Source organism: Rhincodon typus, chromosome 26, assembly GCF_021869965.1.
Source record: "Rhincodon typus isolate 14 chromosome 26, sRhiTyp1.1, whole genome shotgun sequence".
Taxonomy (NCBI): Eukaryota; Metazoa; Chordata; class Chondrichthyes; order Orectolobiformes; family Rhincodontidae; genus Rhincodon; species Rhincodon typus.
The window spans coordinates 40491470-40512569 of NC_063357.1; the positions used below are offsets into that span (position 1 = coordinate 40491470).

The 21100-nt window shown below is 39.1% G+C and overlaps 1 protein-coding gene across 1 annotated transcript; it reads right to left on the reverse strand.

Moving 5' to 3' along the window:
• Positions 1 to 8408: 8408 nt before the first annotated feature.
• Positions 8409 to 18237, reverse strand: mdh2 (malate dehydrogenase 2, NAD (mitochondrial)). The gene is made up of 8 exons (XM_048612606.1): positions 18059 to 18237; positions 17667 to 17750; positions 14814 to 14923; positions 13910 to 14035; positions 11637 to 11714; positions 10771 to 10870; positions 9680 to 9831; positions 8409 to 8896 (listed from the first exon to the last, which is right to left on the reverse strand). Exons 3-8 carry the CDS (start codon positions 14919 to 14921, stop codon positions 8765 to 8767), a joined length of 696 nt encoding a protein of 231 aa, XP_048468563.1. The 5' UTR covers positions 14922 to 14923; positions 17667 to 17750; positions 18059 to 18237; the 3' UTR covers positions 8409 to 8764.
• Between the last annotated feature and the right edge of the window lie 2863 nt (positions 18238 to 21100).

Below are 21100 nucleotides of genomic sequence, written 5' to 3' on the forward strand. Positions count from 1 at the left end.
CAAAACCAGAAAGTTGACTTTCTGAATCAGACTTTTTTAAAAACATTAATGCTACAGCATCTAGTGTTTTGCATTTGCATAGTGATTCCAACACAAACTTCAAAATGATGGTTGCAAAGTTGCTCTAGGTCAGTACAGAATTCAAGTATTTGCAAATTATTTTACATTTAGGAATGAAAGTGAACTCAATTTTATGTGGACTATGATCATTCCGATTATGATTTCTTCTGCATTGAGCTCCTCCTCCATCATTGGCAACAGTAATTTTAATCAGAAACAGCTGGAAAAACGCAGCAGGTCTGGTAGTATCTGTGGAGTGAAATCAGAATTAACGTTTCAGGTCCAGTGACCTTTCCTCAGAACGTCAGTCACTGGACCCGAAATGTCAACTCTGATTTCTCTTCACAGATGCAGCCAGACCTGCTGAGCTTTTCCAGCAATTTCAGTTTTTGTTTCTGATTTCCAGAATCCACAGTTCTTCAGATTTTCTTTAGTAGTTTTAATTACCTTGGGCCCAAGCTCTGGAACTCATCTGTTGAATCTGTAAATTTGACATAATACGTTTTCAGTGGCACTTTGTGGTTGAAAGTTGTGTCCTTTCAAAATTTTGCACAAATGAATGATAATGTTGCAATTTCAGTTTTAGCTTTTTCCACCTTTACTGTCCAAAAAAGACCAAGACTGGGTACACTGTCATAATAATTCCGATCTGAAGAATCGTGACAACACAGAAGAAAACAATTACCTGAACGACAATGAGTAAGGTGTCAAAGATAACTTAATTATCCAGAAACACAGAACAAGAAAACACAGCAGGTAAATCAAGCAAGTTACACTGTACAATGACTACAAAACTAAATGACAACTGGAAGTGAATGGTAATGCATGCACTAGCAAGGGCTGACATGTTGCCGTGGATCAGTGGGGTTTGCGAGATTGAATGGACAAGCGTCCTGTAAAAGGATTGCGCCACCATCAAAGTTAGACACGAGACAAATCCGCACAGTCAAACTGAAACAGCAGTGGATGCAGAAGTATGCTGAGCTGTGAATTGAACTTTGACGTCAGGTATAAACGTTATTAAAAATGTTCTAAAGGGTCACGCTTATAATAGTGTAATTGGTCTGAAATTAACAATTTAGTGAAAATTTACAAATCATGAAGGTTTCTATTCTGTTCTAGTCCAGAAAGCCAGTTGGTGAGGGATAGTCCTGAATTAGACTTTATTCTACTTACTTAGAAACATTATACATCTCCTAATTTGGGTCAGTTAGCTGGACTGCTGTTTGCAAGGGTTTGATTCTCACTGGTTGAGGTTACCATGAAGGTCTCACCTTCTCAACCTTGCCAGACATCTCTCTCTAATGAGAGCAGCCGACAGTCATGGAATCAGAGAATCACATAATTTCTAGTGTGGAAAGAGGCCATTCAGCCCACTGAGTCTCCCACCGATCCTCTGAAGAGTGCTGCACCCTATCCCTGTAAACCCACATTTTACCTGTCTAGTCTGCACACTGAGGGGCAATTTAGCATTACCAATTCACTTAGCCTATACATCTTTGGACTGTAGGAGGAGATCCACGCAGACACAGGGAGAACAGACAGTCACCCAAGGCTGGAATCGAATCTGGGTCCCTGGCGCTGTGGGGAAGCAGTACTAACTACTAAGCCCCTGGACCTTCGACAACCTTACCTTTATGCCTCCTAACTCAACCACACCACATTTTCATTAAGTGCCTCATTGTTCCTTGTTTAAAAAAATGAAAAAAAGAACACGCTAAGATATACCGCCATGTCCATCATATCTTTAGCTGGGACTTTCTGGCCCACAGGTAGGGACACTACCACTGACATCACCAGACCCTCAAACTCCCTGGAATTTACCTTAAAATGCAGAAAGGAAAACCTATAGTCTCTAACATATCAGTAAATAATATTGTAGTGTAAATGCAAACAAGTATAAAGCTAATGGCTGAAAGTTTCATTTTAAAGCCTGTTTACTACCAATGCTCAGGTGTCTGCTGTGGCTTAGTGGTCACACTCTCACCTAAGTCAGTGAGTGTGGGTTCAAGTCTCTGCCTCAGTAACCTCAGCACAGAATCCAGACTGACATTTCACGGCACTGAGGGGGTATTGCACTGTCACTGATGCCAATTTTCAGATGAATTGATAAATCAAGGCCCAATCTGTCCTCTCAGATGGACACAAAAGATTCCTTGGCACCATCTTGACCAACAATAATTATATTGGATCATTAAAGTAATAAAACATTCCAAGACAACAAAACAGGTCACTGAGCCAAACGATGGGTGAACCTGCAATCACTCATCACTTCAACATTGGATGCAGTCTCACAGCTACTGGAAGTAATTAATCTATTATTCCAAAAAAAAACTCCTGCAATTAACTGAGGTTCTGCAGCAGAATTTTTGCAACTAATGATTTGTTTGATTAAATGGGGCAACCATTAAAATGAATTTGATAGTTGAGTTTGTAAAGCCATCGATCATATGAATAGGATGGGTTTATAGGGATATGAGCCAAATACTGGCAAATGGGACTAGATTAATTTAGGATATCTGGTCAGCATGGATGAGTTGGACCAAAGGGTCTGTTTCCATAATGTACAGCTCTATAGAGTCATAGTCATACAGTTCTACATACAGAAAAACACCTTTTGTCCAAAGAGTCTACATCGGTCAAAAACAAGCAAGAACAAGAACCATTGCAATGGCTTCTTCATTCTATAGGTGACTCATTACAAATAATTAATTAATTCAGTTGCGGACCTAATGCAATTATTTCCAATATTAAGTAAATATGTAGCCACATAATTAAATGCAGACAACCACCGAAGTTTAAAAAAACAATTAACTAGCCGTAAGTTAATCTAACGTATTGGTGTTTATTTGCAATGGCCGACTAATTACTAAACAGTAAATAACAGCATGCCAGTTGAATTGCTCTTAAGACTCCACTGCAGGTATAGAATAAATTAAATGTTTAATGTGTACTTTCCACATCTCTCATATTTGCTGTGATATCAGAATTTGATGTTTGACAGCAATTGGAATCAGAACTAAAACAGCAGAGAAGCTATTGGTCAAATGTGGCAAACAAACTGTCAACTAGATATGAAAACATGCAAATTAAAGTAACAAAGCACTAATTAAATCAATTAAATGCTTGGTCAGTGTTCACTGCCATTTTTGTTTCCATAACTAACATTTCTAACATTTGAAAGCTGTTTCTAATGTGGAGGGACATCGGAAAATTAGGTGATTTTACAATCGAACACTAGCAATTAAGTTGTCTTTTGTTTTACTGAATTGTTAAAGGTAATTAGATTAGTGAAATTAAAAAGAGAACACTACAATCAACACGTCAGGCAGAATCTACAGAATAAATGGGAGTTTAATGTCTCAAAACATCAGAAAATCAGATTTTCACCTGGTGGAACTTGCTATATTGAAAATACTTAACATCCAAGTACTAAGAGCTCTTTTGAGTTAAGCATTCTCCTTAATTCAACTCTTATAGTTAATCTCATCAATTTCTCCACATCGCAGGAATCAGTCTTACGATGTTTGTTGACCTCCCTTGGCAAGTATATCCTCAGATTAAGGACCAAGACCTTACACGGTACTTGAGGATTCATCTCACCAAGTCCTTATACAACTGCAACACGAATTATTTTCTCTTATACTCTATAATCACTTTGTAATAAAGGCTAACACATAATTGTCATGCTGTACCAGCATGTCAACTTTCTGTGATGCATGTACAAGGACATCCAGGTGCTTCAAAAAACCAACATTTCCTAGTCTTTGACTTTTAAAAAAAATCCTTTCTTTTACCATTCTGCCAAAACAGATAACTTCACAATTCTTTACATTATACCCTATTATCTACAATCTTCTTCATTCAAATAACTATAAAGATGTGTACATTTATAGGGCTGCAGCTGTTCTTTGACCTCTTTAGAATAAATTCCTAACTTTCCATTGTCAGTAAATCTGGATCCACTGTACTTAGTTCCCCTTTTATCTCAATCATTGATCTATATTGTAAATACTTGAGTTTCGATCATTGTTCCTCGCTTTTTATAGCCTGCCATTAAAAAAATCCATTAATTGTGACAGCTTTCCTCCCAACCTATTACACCCAATTTCCACAAGTCCTAATTTAATGTAATAAATTATGTGGGATATCATCTTCTTTGGTTGTGCGTCATTTTCTTAATAATCTGAGATTTTTCTTGCTTCACCCAGTCCACTCTGTATAACTCAATGACAATTTGGTTGTCATTTAGACTGAGGTACATTTAAGGAAAATACCAGAGGTGAGATATAGGTCTGCGCACATTTTTAACCACAGACAGCTGCTAAGTGAAAACCTGTATTGGCAAAATAAATGCCACCATGAATCAGGAAGGGAAAGCCTATTAAGATGGATTACTGCATGGAGGTGCAGCAATCCATATTAGTAGGATTCCATTTCCTTTTGACTCAAGGACCAAAAAAAACTTGACCTTTTTAACATGCCATAGAGAGCAGTTATAAATACATACATACATACATGTAGTTCCATCACACCAAGTGAATGGCAAACTACTCCTGGACTGTATTGCCAATGAACAGCAGATTGCCCAACATCCCACCCCACCACCCATTCTCTCCACTACTGAAAATTGATCTCTCCAGCCAATATTACTCTTTCCTTTAAATCTGCATCATTCCTTTCCCCAAAAAAATACAACCCTTGATCTGAAGTCACACGACACCAGGTTATCGTCCAACAAGACTATTTGAAGTCACAAGTTTTCAGAGCACTGCTCCTTTGTTAGGTGAAGTGGTGCTTCACCTGATAAAGGGGCAGCCCTCCAAAAGCTTGTGGTTTTAAATAAATCTGTTGAACTATAACCTGGTGTCATGTGACTTCTGACTTTGTCCACCCAAGTCCAACACTGGCACCTCTACATCAATTCTTGACCTGTTATTGCAATCCACTATCCTTTCCTCTCCAAAGTCCGTGTACATGTTGTCACCTTGCAATATTTCCCACTGTGGTGAAAACCAGTGAACATTGTAACACTAAGGGGTCAGTTTCCAGGGGGCTGCCTACATTAGAGTCAACTGCTGGTTATGATGTTTGGTTTTGTCTAATAACTTGGGGCACAACCTTTTGCAAGGCTTTCATTAGGTCACTCAGAAAATTCCAGAGTCACAGTTATAAGATAAACAGGGATGGAAACAGGTCCAATGCAGAAAAGACCTGTAAGAAGGCAACTGAACTACACTAGTTCTGTGTAGAAACGGTTCAATGAGAAATCAAGAGCAATTGGACAACACTGTTCAGCTTGAGTTTGGGCTCAGAAGGAGCAGCGCATCATTAACAGTTCAGTAACATTTGAGTGCAGTTTTCAAAGTCAGGACAGTAGAATCCCAAGAAAGGAAGGTGAATGTAGAACATGAAGAGTCACTGAAGCAGACCACGAGAGCAGGTCTTTAAGGAATGTCAATGCTAGTAAAGAACAACTATCCCTTGAGAAGCTTTAATGAGATTTTGTAACATACATGGTCACTAATGTTTAGGTGGTGGGCGAGTATTGCTGCAAAATCCATGGAATCTACACTAATCAGAAATGCTGTTTGAAGTGTTCTGTGGAGTATTCACCAATATTTTGAGTTATGCATATTTGCCTCATTTGTTAAGTTTGGGATGTTAAATTAAGTCTACCTTTGTAGTCTAAATTTTATCTTTGATCAGTAATCTGCAATGTTTAAGAAAGTTTTCTGAAATAAATTCTTTGTTGACTAAAGAAACCTGGCTGACATATCTCTAATATTAAGGAAGACATAGTCTAAAACCTGTACCTGTGGCCATATCACTACCCAGGAAAAATATTTAAAATTTGTTCTGACCATATGGAATGAGACTAAGGATTGGTGTAACCCTCCAACCTTAGCAAAAGTACTATGTCTCATGCTTCAATCTCTCTCATCAGGTTTCTGCAACACCACATGACCAACACAGCTCTCATGGTCACAAAACTGACTCCAACAAAGGTGAGTGTTTCCTCATCCTTCTCAACTGGTCCACTGCGTCACATCATTCCACCTCCCTCACCTCTGTCATCCAGCTAGACACTACTGCCGTCATCTGTTCTTAGCCAATCACCACCAGAGAATGACTTGCAATGACTGGTCTTCCTGCTCTTGCACCAATATCTCTGGTGTCCCCAAAGGATGCCTCCTGCCTCTCAGTGCCAATGTGCAAAGCGTGAGTTTTCTCTCAGATTCTGAGAACACCTAGTTCTATGTCAACTACTTCTCTCAACTCTTCCAGCGGCGCTAATTAGCAGACTGCTTATCATACATCCAAAAACAGAATCAGCAGAAATTTCTCCAAGTTAAATCTTGGAAGGACTGAAGCCATTGTTCTCAGCCCCTGCTCCAGATTCTATTCCTTGATTAGGGACTCCATCCTTCTCCCAGGGAAGGGTGCAAGATTGGTAGTCTGTTCTATTTGATCCAGAGATAAGCTTCTGACCAAATACGTGCCATCACTTCAGACTGCTTATTTCCACCTCTAATACAGCCTCAACTCATTTAAATGCTGACACCCTCCCATTACGTTTGGATTGGACTTTTCCAAAGTACTCCTGGCTAATCTCCCATATTTTACCCTTCCTAACTTTGAAGTCATCCAAAATATACTGCTTATGTCAAAAATCAGCCGTTCTCATGTCATTTCGTGTTCAGTGCCGTGCATTGGTTACACAGCAAGCAAAGTCTCGATTTTTAAGATTCTTATCGGTAGCTAGATTTCTAATTTTAGCATATTATGCCAGTCTGTGTAGGTATTAACAACTACCAGCACTTTATTGCCAGCTTGCCATCCATTCTGTTACTCATCTGAACTCCCCAAGCTAACCTTAGCTTCTAGCTTAGCATTGACAAAGCATTTAAGGCTCAAAGAATGGATACTTTAATCAAGGCTGCAGCGATGACAAGTGAAACATTCCAGGCAACTAGTTCGTCAATGTCTATGTAGGGAGAAGAAACAAGCTAGTTGGATTCTAAAAATACTGAAAAAGGTGTACATGTGATTAGAAGCTAAAAATACAAGCTGCCAGATTTTGCAGGTGAAAGTTTTCTAGAAAGAGAGGAAGGCAATAAGTCATTGAATCCACAAAAATCATTTCAGAGGCATGGTTGCAGGAAGACTTGGGGAGGCAACAGCTTCATGGTATTACTGCTGCACTGTTGATCCAGAGACACGGGCAATGCTCTGGGGACCAAAGTTCAATCAAGCCACAGCAAATGGCAGAATTTGAATTCAACAAAAATCTGGAATGAAGAGTCTAATGATGACCGTGAATCATTGCCAATTGTCAGAAAAACCCATCTGGTTCACTGATGTCCTTTAGGAAAGGTAACTACCACTCTTCTTATCTGGTACCAGCAATATAGTTGACTCTTAACTGTCCTCTGGGCAATTAGAGATGGTGTACAAACACCCATTCAAATGATGCCCCGATCCTACGAGGAAAAATGATTACTGATAGTCATCTGATCTAATTTAGCTTGGATCAGATTGAATTGCACTACGCTTAGTTTTATTGAAGTATTCCTGCCATTTGAAAAATTCACACAATGCACTGTCAAATATGCAGATCAATCTGAACAAGTCTTTGAGCTACAGCACCTAATAACATATTAGATAGTACATGCAATAACTTTCATTTCAATAGCACCTTTAAATGTAACAAAACATCCCAAATCACTTCATTAAAGCATTATCTGACAAGAACTGACATTTAGCCAAAGGTCTAAAGGAAAAGAGGGGTGGAGGGGTTGAAGGAGAGAGAAAGAGAGACAGAGAGACAGCAGGGAGATTACAAACTTGACTTCGGGGAACAAAAATAAGATCATTGAGACACATTCATACAAGCCAGATTTGAATGTTTTCTTTGTGCTCTATAAAAGGTGTGCCCAGACCTTTTCTGGATCAGGTACAAACAATTCTGTTGATCAATCTCACTTCTGATTGCAATAGTGAGGCCACAATGTTCTTTGTATGATCACAATTTGTAGTATAGATCCTCTTCTGATTAAAAAATAGTTACAAGCTCTCCTCCAAAGGAAGAATAGAGGAAACCTTGGTCATAATTTATCTGTAACATCATCCTATAATAATCTCCTAGTACTATCCAGTTTGTTCCCATGTGTTTATGTTTAACTGTTTTTACTGTCTAAAAATGTATGGAGTGGGACCAGAAAAATAAACTAATAGACCCTTATCAAGAACACATAACTTTATGGCTTACTTAGCACAAGTAACATATTTGCATAATCCATTTAATATATAAAAAGCATTCCAAGGTGCAAGCGTAAACTCAGAACTCAGCATCCAAGTTTCATTTATTCCAGCTTTGGAAATCTTGTCAGCAGAGATCTTTTCAATCACAATATACATTTACATCTAGGTCAGGCTGTAGGTGTCCTGTTGCTCACACAAGTCTTTAAAATGCCATACATATTACAAGATTGACTGATCTTCATTGGAAGAAATAGAAACTGCACACAATGTTGAGAAATGGTACTAGTAATTTAATGAGCTTAGAGATCTCTCATGGCAAATTGAGGTTTAAAATCTGCTAGCAAACAGACAGACATACAGCAGTGACCAACGCCACTTGTGTTGGGATGTTTGCAACAGGTTGGAGTTTTCCCATTCTGTACACAATGTAACCACTCATCTATTTCCTGTTCTTCACAAAGTCCTCTCCTTTCTTTATAGAGCCTTTCAGTTCACCCATAGCTTCAGCTACAAGCTTCTCTTCAAAAGCAGATAGCTTTCCTAGTCCAAGATTCTTCTCAATACCATTTTTCTGCAATAAAAATTAAACAAAGTTAGAAAACATTTTAAAATAAATACCTTGGAGGGATGTGATTTATTCTAGCTGACAAGATTATTAGTGACAGACATTACAAGTGCGGAGATATATAGTGTTGCACTAAGGTGTAAAAATCAGGAAAATGTCCAATCTATTCCCAGCTCTATGCCAAATTAGTTGATCACAGCTAAAATACAAGTGGATGCTCCACAGTTGGCTGGGGTGGGTCACAGGTGGTGGGATAGAAAAACGACAAGTTTCATGATTACTAACCTTATGCCTGCTGGAAAACGTGTACAAAGAAGGCATGGAGGGCAGGAGTGATCTCAGATGGGGTGCCTCCAGTCAAGGAGGTCACCATCATACACCACCAAGCCTCACAGTTTGGACAATGTAGAAAGGACATAGGGTGTAAGTGGAGCTGTTGCACATTAGTTGGGTGCGCACGATGCTCACCACTTTAAAATTAAATACTCAAAAGGCAGCCTTCAAGGGTCTTCATGTGGAATTTCCCCATCACAGGACTGAAGACAAGTGACCAGCAATCAATTTTGACAGTGGAAATCCTTCAACTCCTTTGGACCACTGAGGTCATACAAGGAAAAAGGAAGCAGCAAGCAGACTTCCGCCATTGATTCTAAATGAAATAATTCTGGCAAAATGCAGATTTAATGCACACAGCTGATTTAAGTGGCCAAGCTTTTACAGAGGGGAAGAAGACTACTTATTACTTAAAAGCTGAATGGTCTGACCAATCCAAACAACATGCAAACTCACCCCAAGCAGCAGAGGTGTAGAGAAATATGGTGACTCAGTCTCTTCAGATCTGACAAATGCACATTCCACCACTCCCTCTTTACCATTCATAGCATCCAAGAGTGAGAAGACAAATCTGGCACCAGCATATGCCATGGACAGGGTTGCAGAACCTAATCATTAGACAGGAGATACAAAAACCGACCTTCAAATCCACAGGTAAACCACCGTTTTATCATGCACTGAACCAAACAAAAAATTGCCCTCAACTAAACATGGAACATAAAAGGCAGTGGAAAACATTACTGTACATAGAGGCTCTTGATGAATCAAAAGCCAAACAAAAAAAGACCAAAATTCCAAAGAAAATCTGCCCGAAGTCTCCTGTGAGGTAATTCGTTGGCTCAACAGCATTGCCCTTACGTAGGGACTCACTTTGTCTGCATATGAAAAGTCACTACTTCAAATTGCAGGTGAGCCCTTTGAAAGCAGCAGGCTGAATAGTGGGGTTAAGCCTAGAATCAGATCAGTCATGATCTTACTGAATAATTCATTAGGCTTCATGGGCCAAATGGCCTCTTCCTGCTCCTATTTAAGTTTATTATTCAAGGTCACGATGAACAATACGTTGGCCACATTGTGCAAGACTTCACGTCCCCAATAATACTCGAGTGAAAAGCAGCTGAGGGAGCTCAAGAGGTTTCAGTCTTGTCGACTGAGCTGACCTTCTCACACTTGCTGGAGTGGAGGTTGGAAGGGACGAAGAGCAGCAGCAAGTAAAGAATCCAAATTACATCTTTATCTTTGTTCTGAGGTTATATTGAATTGGTTCAATCCTGCTTGAACGCAACATTTAGCTATACTAACCACTGTTTCCAACCAATGAAGTCCAAATTATTTGATTCAATGTCAAATGGCGCAAATATCAAATAGAATTTCCAGCAGCTATGTGCCAAGGACAAATCCAGTTTTGCATTGCAAATAGAAGACTGCTTAGATACTAGAACAGTTAAATTGAGAAACCATGAATCAACTCCTGTAATGGAAAGATTGGCTAACAGGACTGATACTGGGTCCATGTCTGTACAAGTGGCTCGATGTCTTGTACAAACCTGCTCCGGCCTTGGCTTTAACCACCTCCGTACCAGCCTCCTGGATCCTGCCAGTCAGAGCTTCCAGCTGGTCCTGGGGAAACTCCACTTTAGGATTGCACTAAAGTCAAAGCAAAATGGAGTCAGCACTGTACCCAATTGCTCACTGCCTATTTGCAGAATGCCAATTCTTTCATAAAATTAAAGAGCTTATTGATCTTGTAGAAATTAATTTAGATCCATGAAATACACTTTTAAACACAGCAAAGTCTGTGTGTTTGCGCTGAGGTCAAAGACAGATTTTAGTCCACCTCAAGATTATCTAGTGATCACTGAGTGACTCTAGCACTTGTTTCGGATACTGATTTTAAGATTTGGTATATATTGGCCTTAGACAGCCAAGTGATTATACAAAACATTTTTTCTGGCAGAGTAACTGGCTTATATATTTTTAAGTGACAGAGGTTAAAACCCTGACAGATATTTAGAATAATGAGAAGAATCGAGAGGGTTGACGCAAAACAGCTTCCCTCCAGCTAAGAACAAGAGGTTTGATTCAAATTGAATGTGGAATGATAATTCTGTCATGGTTAAAAGTAAGGCAAAGCAGGCTCAATATATTTAACACCTCCATTCCTTTCATTTTAGCTTTCCAATTCTACACTTTACATCAATGACCACAAACTTAATAGTTCCACATTCTCAATCAAATGTGAAAGTAGCTGTTGAAAATTAATTTTACTGCTAGCTCAATACAATCCTCAAGAATCTAACTACTCATATCACCAAACAAAGTGGAATATTTGACTTATTTGCTTTGTTTAGAAGATTTTAGCACCAGACAGCTGACAGTCATCTCTGGTTTTACCAACTTCTAGCATCCTTACCTGAGAGATCAGAGGAATGATGGTCTTTCCAGCATGACCTCCAACCACTGGGACAGACACTCGAGCTGGGTCAAGGCCCTGAAAATAGATGAAGCTCCATTAATGTGGAAAAAGCACGAAGCAATGGAGTTAAACAAACACATTACTGCACCATAATCAGTCATTTAACAACCAGAGCTTCAAATCAAAAGTCAGGAACAGTTAGCTATTTGGTACTCAGTTTAAATTTAAAAAGAATGAAGGGCATATTGCTCTAGAATGGCAGATAGGAACCTGATCGCAACACCTAGCTTTTGGTGATGCACATTACAATTATGCTCCTCCAAATCCAACACCACAGTTGGAGTCTGTTCCTATAACCACAACTACTAATGAACTTCCAGTTAATACTAATCACCTGAATAATTCTATTTTCTTCTTTCACAGGATGAGTGTATTGGTGGCTAGGCCAACACTTGTTGACCTTCCCTAACTACACTGGAGGTGATCAATTGTCTTATGTTTTTAAGAAATTGGAGACGACCCTTCAGCTCAAGCCTCCTCTGCCATTCAAATGAAAATATGGCTGATCAATGTCAACACCATTTTCCTGCATTATCCCTGTACCCCTCGATTTTCTTAACATGTAGAAATCCATTAGACCCTTGGGTTGGAAATTCCAAAGATTAGTTACCCTGTCTGAAGAAATGCCTCGTGTGTTAAATGGTTTACCTCATTCTGAAACTATCACCTGGTTGTGAGCTTCCTCCCCTCCCATTCCCCACCCCACCCCCAATCTTCTTGAACTGCTGTAGTCCATATGGTGTCAACGTTAGGGAGAAGGTTTCAACATGATAATGGTGACGAAATGGCAGTATAGTTCACAGACAGGACAATGGGTGGCCTGAACAGGAACTTGCAGGTGGTGATGTTCCTATGTATCTACTTGATAGAGATCATGGGTTCAGAAGGTGCTGTCAAAGGAGCCCTTGCAAGTTACTCCAATGGATCTTGTAGATGGCACTTACTGCTACTACTTAGCAGTGGTAGAGAGAGAGCACAAATTTTTTAAGGTCTTAGCAAAAATTTGCAGCTTGGGTTGTGGACGCAGTTGGTGATTAGCCTGCCGAGCCAGTTCTGTGGTGTGCAGATGTTTTGTTACCCTTCTAGGCAACATCAGAGCCTAAGACTGCATACAATCATGATTGCACACAAACCTGCAGCAACACTGCACCAAATGTTGTCAAAGACTAAAGACCCCATACTGACAGTAAACAAGACCAATGTGATGTACAGAATACCGTGCAGTGAATGCAATAAATATTACATAGGAAACTGACAACCAGGATACACAAACACCAGCTGGCAGTAAAAAGACACGACTAATATTCACTTGTCTCAATGAGGGCCGTCAGTTTGACTGGGACAAAGTGACCACACTGGGCCAAGTGAACACCAGGCATGCAAGAGAATTTCTGGAAGCCTGGCTCACAACACACAACTCCATTAACAAATACATAGAAATAGACCCCATATACAGATCGCTGCTGAAACAACAGAACTGCAAGTGACAAGACTATCACACCAGACAATCACATAAATCCGGAAGGAAGCAGAATACCAACGCTTCAGTTAGAGGTCACACTGATGTTGCTTAGAAGGTTAACAATATGTCTACACACCACAGAACAACTGGCTCAGCGAGCTAACGAACAACGACAAAAAGCACGAATGTTTAAGGTGGTGGATGAGGTGTCAATCAACATGGCTGCCTTTAATTAATACTGATTTACTATATAATTAAGAGAGGATGCTACGGCTGGTTTGAAGCCAGCATGCATGCACAAGTTGAGGAATCTGCAACTTCAAGACATTATCATGGTCGTTTCAAGTGAAAAATTTGATACCACCTCAGCAATCCCACGACCAACAAATCAGATTAAAGCTTTGCTTCTGCCATATCCGGTCACGAACACTGGCAGATGAACAAATAACCAGAAGATGCCGTTTCACAAATATCTCCAACTTCAACGAGACCAGTTCCTCAAAGCAAAAGGAAAGGTTGAGTACTAACAACCAACTTCAGTCAGAAGTACCAAGTGAATTACACATCTCAAACTCCTCCGGAGGCCACTGGAATCACAGATGCCAACCTTCAGCCAATTTGATTCAATCTACGTGTTCTATTACCCCAATTTATTCATGTAAGGTGTGATTTGTCTTGTTAGTACGCAAAACAATGCTTTTCACCGTATCTCAGTACATGGCAATAATAAATCAAATCCCATATTTACCTTCAGTTCACCAATGAAGGTGTTGGCTCTGACCACATCCAGTGTCGTCACGCCAAAGATTTTGTTTGGGTTGTAGACTCCAAGTTTCTTGAAAACTTCTGATGTGATTGGTATGGTGGAGTTCACCTTGTAAAATGAAACAGGGTCTGTCTTAACTCCAGCAAGGTCAAAAATAAAATTACAGTATCTCCAAAGTCAAAATATAAATAGTCAACATTCAGTACAAGTCCCCACAACAGTGTGTCTATATGTTATCTGTACAGTTTTAGTAAATACACTTAAAATTCAGACAGAAAAATCCCTCCTTCCAGTGAAGATGTTAAAACAAGCTGCAATTTTTCCTCAGTTGACTAGAGGGCAAAAGAACTGTGCCACAACTTCAAATTATTGCCAGCACAACAGAACAAGAGGAACTCATCACAGAACATTTACAGAGGAACGCATTCAGAGTGGAGGGAGGGACAGCGTGAGAGAGCACGCAAGACACCTATTCCCTCATCCATTTGAGTTGAAGGTTTTTCCTACCTCAGGCAAACCTGATTAGGACACTGGAGAAATTTATTATCACGGAATCTCACTCCTGTCTGGGAGTGGTGGTTTTTGGAACATACAATTTGGAAAAAATGTCACCTCTAAAAGGTACAACATTTTTAAGGTGGGTGGATTGAGATAGAAAGTGTCAATATTGATTGAAGTGAATAATCTCCTTCGAGAAGAACTTTATGACATATTGACAACTTAATTTTAGGAGACCTCTTTGGATCCCAGAACATTCATTTATCGTCGGAAGCAAAACAATTCAATTTTGCGCAATTCATTTCTGGAGGAGTGAATGACTGCAGCCAACCACAACAGGCGAATTACAATGTCTGATACAGATCTAGCACTGACAGTGCAAACTTACAGGATTGGAGATGATACAGATCATGGCCTCTGGACAAGTCTGAGCACAAGCCTCTGTTAAAACTGCAACTATTGTAGCATTAGTATTGAACAGATCATCTCGAGTCATGCCTGCAATTAAAGGAATTTGGATATTTGTCACCTAAAAATTTGTGTAAGGTTAGGAATAATTAACAATCCTATCCCAAATTTTCTACAAACAAAATCTGCAACCTGCTCAATGATAACCTATGAATTTATCTAACCAAAAGCTGAGTTATTCTCCCCAAACATCAGCTGTATGAAGTGTATAATTGTAACGCAATAAGCACTGAGAAAATTAAAATCTATTTAGCAGCCAAACCACTGTACTGAGAAATGTTACCAATTGTGCATTTAATAAAATGAGTACTACTTGGTTTTTGAAAATCAAAGCACTTTGAAAGAACAAGTGAACAAATTAAATGTTCATTAACTTAAATGGGATAAAGTTACCTGGGTTTGAAGTGATATTTTGTCAGTTACAATGTCTAGCAGAAAGTGTTTTTTTTTAAAAAAAGAATGGGCATCTCTCCACTTAAAACTGGGGTACAATACTAGGCCCAATTTGAAGTTTCCTTGCAAAATATTCAATGTAACTTCATCAGGAATAAACAGCACACTGAACAAGATTTGAAATGAGAGACAATTAAAGAGATGCGAGGTTGAGCTGCAAGTAGAATTACTAAAAGTAAGTGTGATGGAAGTTTATAATATTTTATTGTTTGGAAACTCAGCTCTAAAGCACTGTGAAAGACTTTTTTGGTAAGGGTCAGAAACTCTTGAGTAGCAAGTCAAAACAGTATTTCCAAGAAATCATTTGACTTCAGCTAAATGATTACAGAAACTCAGCTAGTGAGATAATTGCAGAGGTGTTTACTAAATTGAACTTTTCATGATCCAGGGCAGGTTGAAGTTCAGAAGATCCATGTTAATAGATGGGCAGGTTAGTTTCTGATAGACTCTACGTCAGAGATGGAAAGAAACTTTAAACTGTTTTAGCAATTCTTCATTTTCTCTTAACTGAATGAGAAACGTCAGAATTAACTTGTGCCAATATCGCTTAGTGACAGAGAGAATCACAACTGTGACTGAAATATGCTGAAGGGACACTGCATGCAGCCTTGTTAATAAGAAACTGGAGTGAAGATAGGAGCAATGCTTCACAGGGGTTGAGTGTTTGCAAAGGATATGGCTGCAAAAAGGTGAGAAATTTTTGTTATTTATGTTAAGATCTACCCAAATTATCTTGTATACTTATTTTATACACATAGCTGTGCGTTCGCTGTTCTTTGTGTTCAGCTAAAGACACATTCGCGGCCTCTTATTAATATAGTCAGTGACTGGCCACCACAGGAAATGAATTAAAAAAAACTTCTGGTCAATCAAGTTAGATTTCACGTAGAAATCTAACCTGTCCAATGTTACCATCAGCTAGGATCACAAAATATATTTTAACTGATTCATCATCAGTAGATTGAAAATGTATACACTTAGCTTAATCTTCAAGAAATTCAATTACTGAATACTTGGATATAATAGTATGCAGACTAATGTGGATTCCACAGCAAGTCCGATGATTTGACATTTAATTTTAAAAACTACATTTCTAATTCCTTACTATGTTCAAAGCTGGTCCAATTTTGGTGTCTTACTACATGCTGGAGATGTGTTCTTCAACTGACTTCGGTTCCACATTGGAAAAATTATACATTACTGGGAGACTTAAATTTCACTTCATAAAAGGTGGATAAATCACTACTTTCTATGCGAAAACTTAAATGCAGGTGACAAATTGTTATATTGTTCAACAAGGATACCGCATCCTAATACCAGGGTATCAGGACAGAGCCTGAAACATAATTAAGATGCACTAATACTTTAATAATGATGCCATACCTGATGTGGATGGATTGTAAATCAATATTGCTATACCTTAACATTCCATGTGATATTAAGACTGGGGTAAATTTAAATTGAATTGGACTAGGTGGCCTTTCATCTTTACGAGGTAGCCATTCACAATCTTTTCTTAAGTCACAATATCTGAAATTCTGGCTTTGTGGATTTCCCATAAGGACTGAAACTCTTTATTCTTTGAGGTAGAATGATGATTTTGTTTGTAGACGCCCACAAGACAAGCATCACAAAACTGAAGCCTACAGATATATCTAATCTGAAAGGAACCGCCAACTGAAAGCTTGCTGTGGTTGCCTCTAAACGGTAGCATCATACTCTGCATTTTATGCCAGGCAGTGAGGTGTACATCGCATTAGTGATTCCTAAATAATGCAGATACAGTGTGCATCAGTACTCCTCAAAATTATCTGCAAATATTTGTCTCCCTTATCTTCAGTCTGATTTAATTGACCAGAACCTCAGGCTATTATTTATACAGCCAGATTTTGGTAGTTATCTAATCACCTGCATTGACCATCCAGTTTTCTGCAACAGCAAAAAGAGACTGCATGGAGCTACATACCTACTTTTACGTCATTATCCAAGTCAGATTTTGTGAAAGGACAATATATTTTGAAATATTCTTTTAGTAATAACAGTTTAAACTAAGCTCAGTCGTGTTTTTCGCCAGATTAATTTTGCTTCTGCATGCAAACATACACTGCATAATCTAAACCATATAGTCGACTGATGCTGGCTATCACCCGATTACAGTGTGGTGGGAACCCCCATAAGGGCTTTCATTGCTTTACTGGAATGAATAATAATCCTGCATTATAAACATTGCAACAATCAGTTTAAAGATTTGTAAAACTCAACTGAGCAAGACTAGCAGCTCAGTCAGCAAAGTATTATCCCTCAACTTTTAACTACCTACCAGGTTTCCGAGGTACTCCAGCAGGAATGACCACCAGCTCGCTTCCTTTCAAGGCATCGGGCAGCTGTTCAGCACCCAAGTAACCTATGGATAAGCATCACTTCAGTGAGCCCTTCATCATACAGAGGCATACATACTTATCACAGAGACTGCCAAGATTTTGTACTCTAGTCTATGGAGCAAGACTTGAATTCATACGCTCCAAGCTCACTTTCCTCAAATTATTCAACTTTTGTAAATTGCTTTATCAAGGCCACCTCAGACTAAGGTTAGCAGTATAAAAATATAGCTTAGGCTCATTAATATTCAAATTCAATAAATATTCAATATTAATTTATACACATTATATATACTTTGGCAGCAGTAATTACATTATGTTAATATATACTCACCAGTAACCTTTGCTCTCGTCTCAATGTGACTGAGATCAGCTGCAACACCAGGCGTGTGAGCAATATCATAGAGAGAGAGGTCACTCACGAGAGGGCTGTTCTTCAGTAGCAGAGAAAGAGGCTGTCCAATGCCACCTGAGGCTCCTAATACTGCTACCTTGGCATTGCTCTGTGAAAAAATTATTCATGTGACCTTGAGAACAGCTAGGAAGCAACACCAACAACTAACACTAAAGGTTACATTAACAGTTGAACCACGAGCTGCCATTGCTGGTGATTTGTGATCAATTGTTCACTAGCACTTTCTGAAATAACCTGTAGAATTTCTTACAGCTGCCCTCTTGAACCACTGCAGTCCACGTGGTGTGGGTTGACCCCTAATGCACTAGGGAGGGAATTCCAGGATTTTGACTCAGTGACATTGAAGGAACGGTGGTATACTTCCAAGTCAGGATAGTGAGTGGCTTGAAGAACAGGCAGATGGTGGAGTTCCCATGCTGTCCTTCAAGATCGAAGTTGTCATGGGTTTGGAAGATGCAGTCTAAGGATCTTTGGTGAATTTCTGCAGTGCAACATGTGAATAGTTGGTGCAGGGAGTGATTGTGGTGCTAACGAAGTGGGCTGCTTTGCCCTGAGTGGTGTCAAGCTTCTGGAGTGTTGTTGCAGCTGCATCTATCCAGGCCAGTGGGGAGTATTCCATCACAGTCCTGGTTTGTGCCTTGTAGATGTGGACAGGGGAGTCAGGAGGCAAGTTTTTAAATAACTCAAAGGGCCCCTTTGTGGCATAGTAATAGTATCCCTACTCCTGAACTAGAAGGCACAGGTTCAAGTCCCACCTGCTCCACAGGTGTAATAACATCTTTGATTAAAAAAGGTTAACAACTTTTTTTAAATTTAAAGGAACGTACAATGCAACCGTCTCCATTTCTTTACCTTGTGGGAGAGAGTAGTAACATAGTTGTTACTTTAAATGGCTGGTATTTTAACTTTCCCGACCAAACCACTTGTTGACCTCCAGAGCATATTCCATCCGTGAGTTGAAATCTTTTAGAGTCAATTGAATTTCACTTGAACCAAGACATTAGTGCAATTTTCCCAATGATGTAAAAGTTTCTCTCTACCTGGACAGCAGTTTTACTTAATATACTTGACCCATATCCGTACTTGCATCTCACTGATAGTTATATAATAACCATGGGTCACTTTCAACCTAACGTTTAGACTGGCTGCTCCACATTGCTTAAGCTCAATTCTAAGGCTTCCTTGCGGTGGAATCCTAAAATAGCTGAGATTCAGGCTTGTTTTCAGCCCTTTACTTGCTCAAGTAACTCAAGTTCATGATAGTACGCTTAGGTTTTATAGATGGACCTTCAAACAATACAATTTTTTTTGAAATGTGGAACTCAAATTGTGCATGTAACTCAAGCACACTGCCACCCAGAAACAGTTCTTGCTGGCAAACTTGTCACATCTATGCTCAGTGGCTTACACCTTTGTGCATTCTAGACAAGGTAGTTTTTTCACAGGCTTAAGCAATCAACTCTTTACAATTCTTTATCAAACACTGAAGCTCATATAAGCTGCTCGGCCACATCCACTGTAAAAACCTGACAACAGTACTATTCAGACCAAAGCCAATAAATTTCTCAAGTTTTATAAACATTGCAGCAAAAAGAACAAAGAAACCGGCAACAGAAATAGGTGCAGAAGATTGTAGAGTCTAAATGGCCACTTCAGAATTTGTTTCTAGTGAAGTCCAATTTTTGAATAATTTTGAATAATTTCTTAATGGCATGCTTATCCTCCTGCCCTAACCCAAACTCAAATACATTCAAAAGGATTTTAAAAAAGCTACCAAATAGTGCTGGATCTCCATAACAGATTGCAATATTATTGAAAGGATTGTTTTTCCACTTTTAGACAAACAACCAACATAACGGCTCTGAGACACAGCAATTTTATCCAGTACATGGGACAGCAGAACCATGATACAGTTTCTTCTATGTCAGTTCAAACTGTTACATGGGACAGAACAGTTAAGTAATTGGGGGGCTGATCCAAAGAATGTAAAGACGCAACACAAGTGAGAAAAGTTAGCTTAGCTTGACTGAGCAAACAAGGAAAAATAAACCAGAGTTAAAATGACAAGGCAAAAAACTGATCAGGTTTGGATAGAAGAGAAGAAAGCAAAGTTATGTAAAATAATCAGAGATGTAACTATGTATTCCTGCTCAGCAAGGCTACAAACTTGATTTCCTTATTTTGGTATTTAAGTACTTAGATTTTGAAATGCAAATATGAAACCTACTATTAATGATTAAGGTCAGATGGTACCAAAATCTGAAGGTGAAATGTAAGCAGTTATTGATTGCATTTAAAATGAACCAGGCTGACACTTCTGAATGATCCGGATTGTAAGAAGAGACAAGTCTCAAAAAAGCTTGGCAAGCAAGTTGGGCACCACAGAATCCAAACATGATCTATATTTAGGTTGATGGGTCACTAATAATAAATTTATATATCTGAACACATGCGTGTATATATATGTATATACCCAAGACTCATCAACAGCACCATTATAAAATGGAGTCCAACGTCCAGGTGAACCACCGTCCTAGTCCCATTGCCTGAATTTGTTTATTTTTCTCTCCTTTCCCTAAACCACATACCTAACCTTATCTTCCATATCACCAACTGAGTACATTCTACTCCCCCACCTTGCACAAACTGCAGCCCAGTGACTACACCTTCAAATGCCCAACTCCTATGGGATTGGGTTCACAACCACAGGCAATAGTCCACCACTTGTAACTTACTTAGATGTAAACAAATCTGCTCTTTCCTTTATGGAATACAGGAATCATTGGTTAGGACAGCATTTATCTCCAATTGCCCTCGAAAGGTGGTGGTGACCTACTTCCTCAAAGTACCATATCCACTGGACTGCAGGGATACCAACTGTGTTGTCAAGGAGTGTGTTACAGGATTTTGATCCAGCAACAGTGAAGGAGCAGCAATACTGTTCCAAGTCAGAATAGCGTA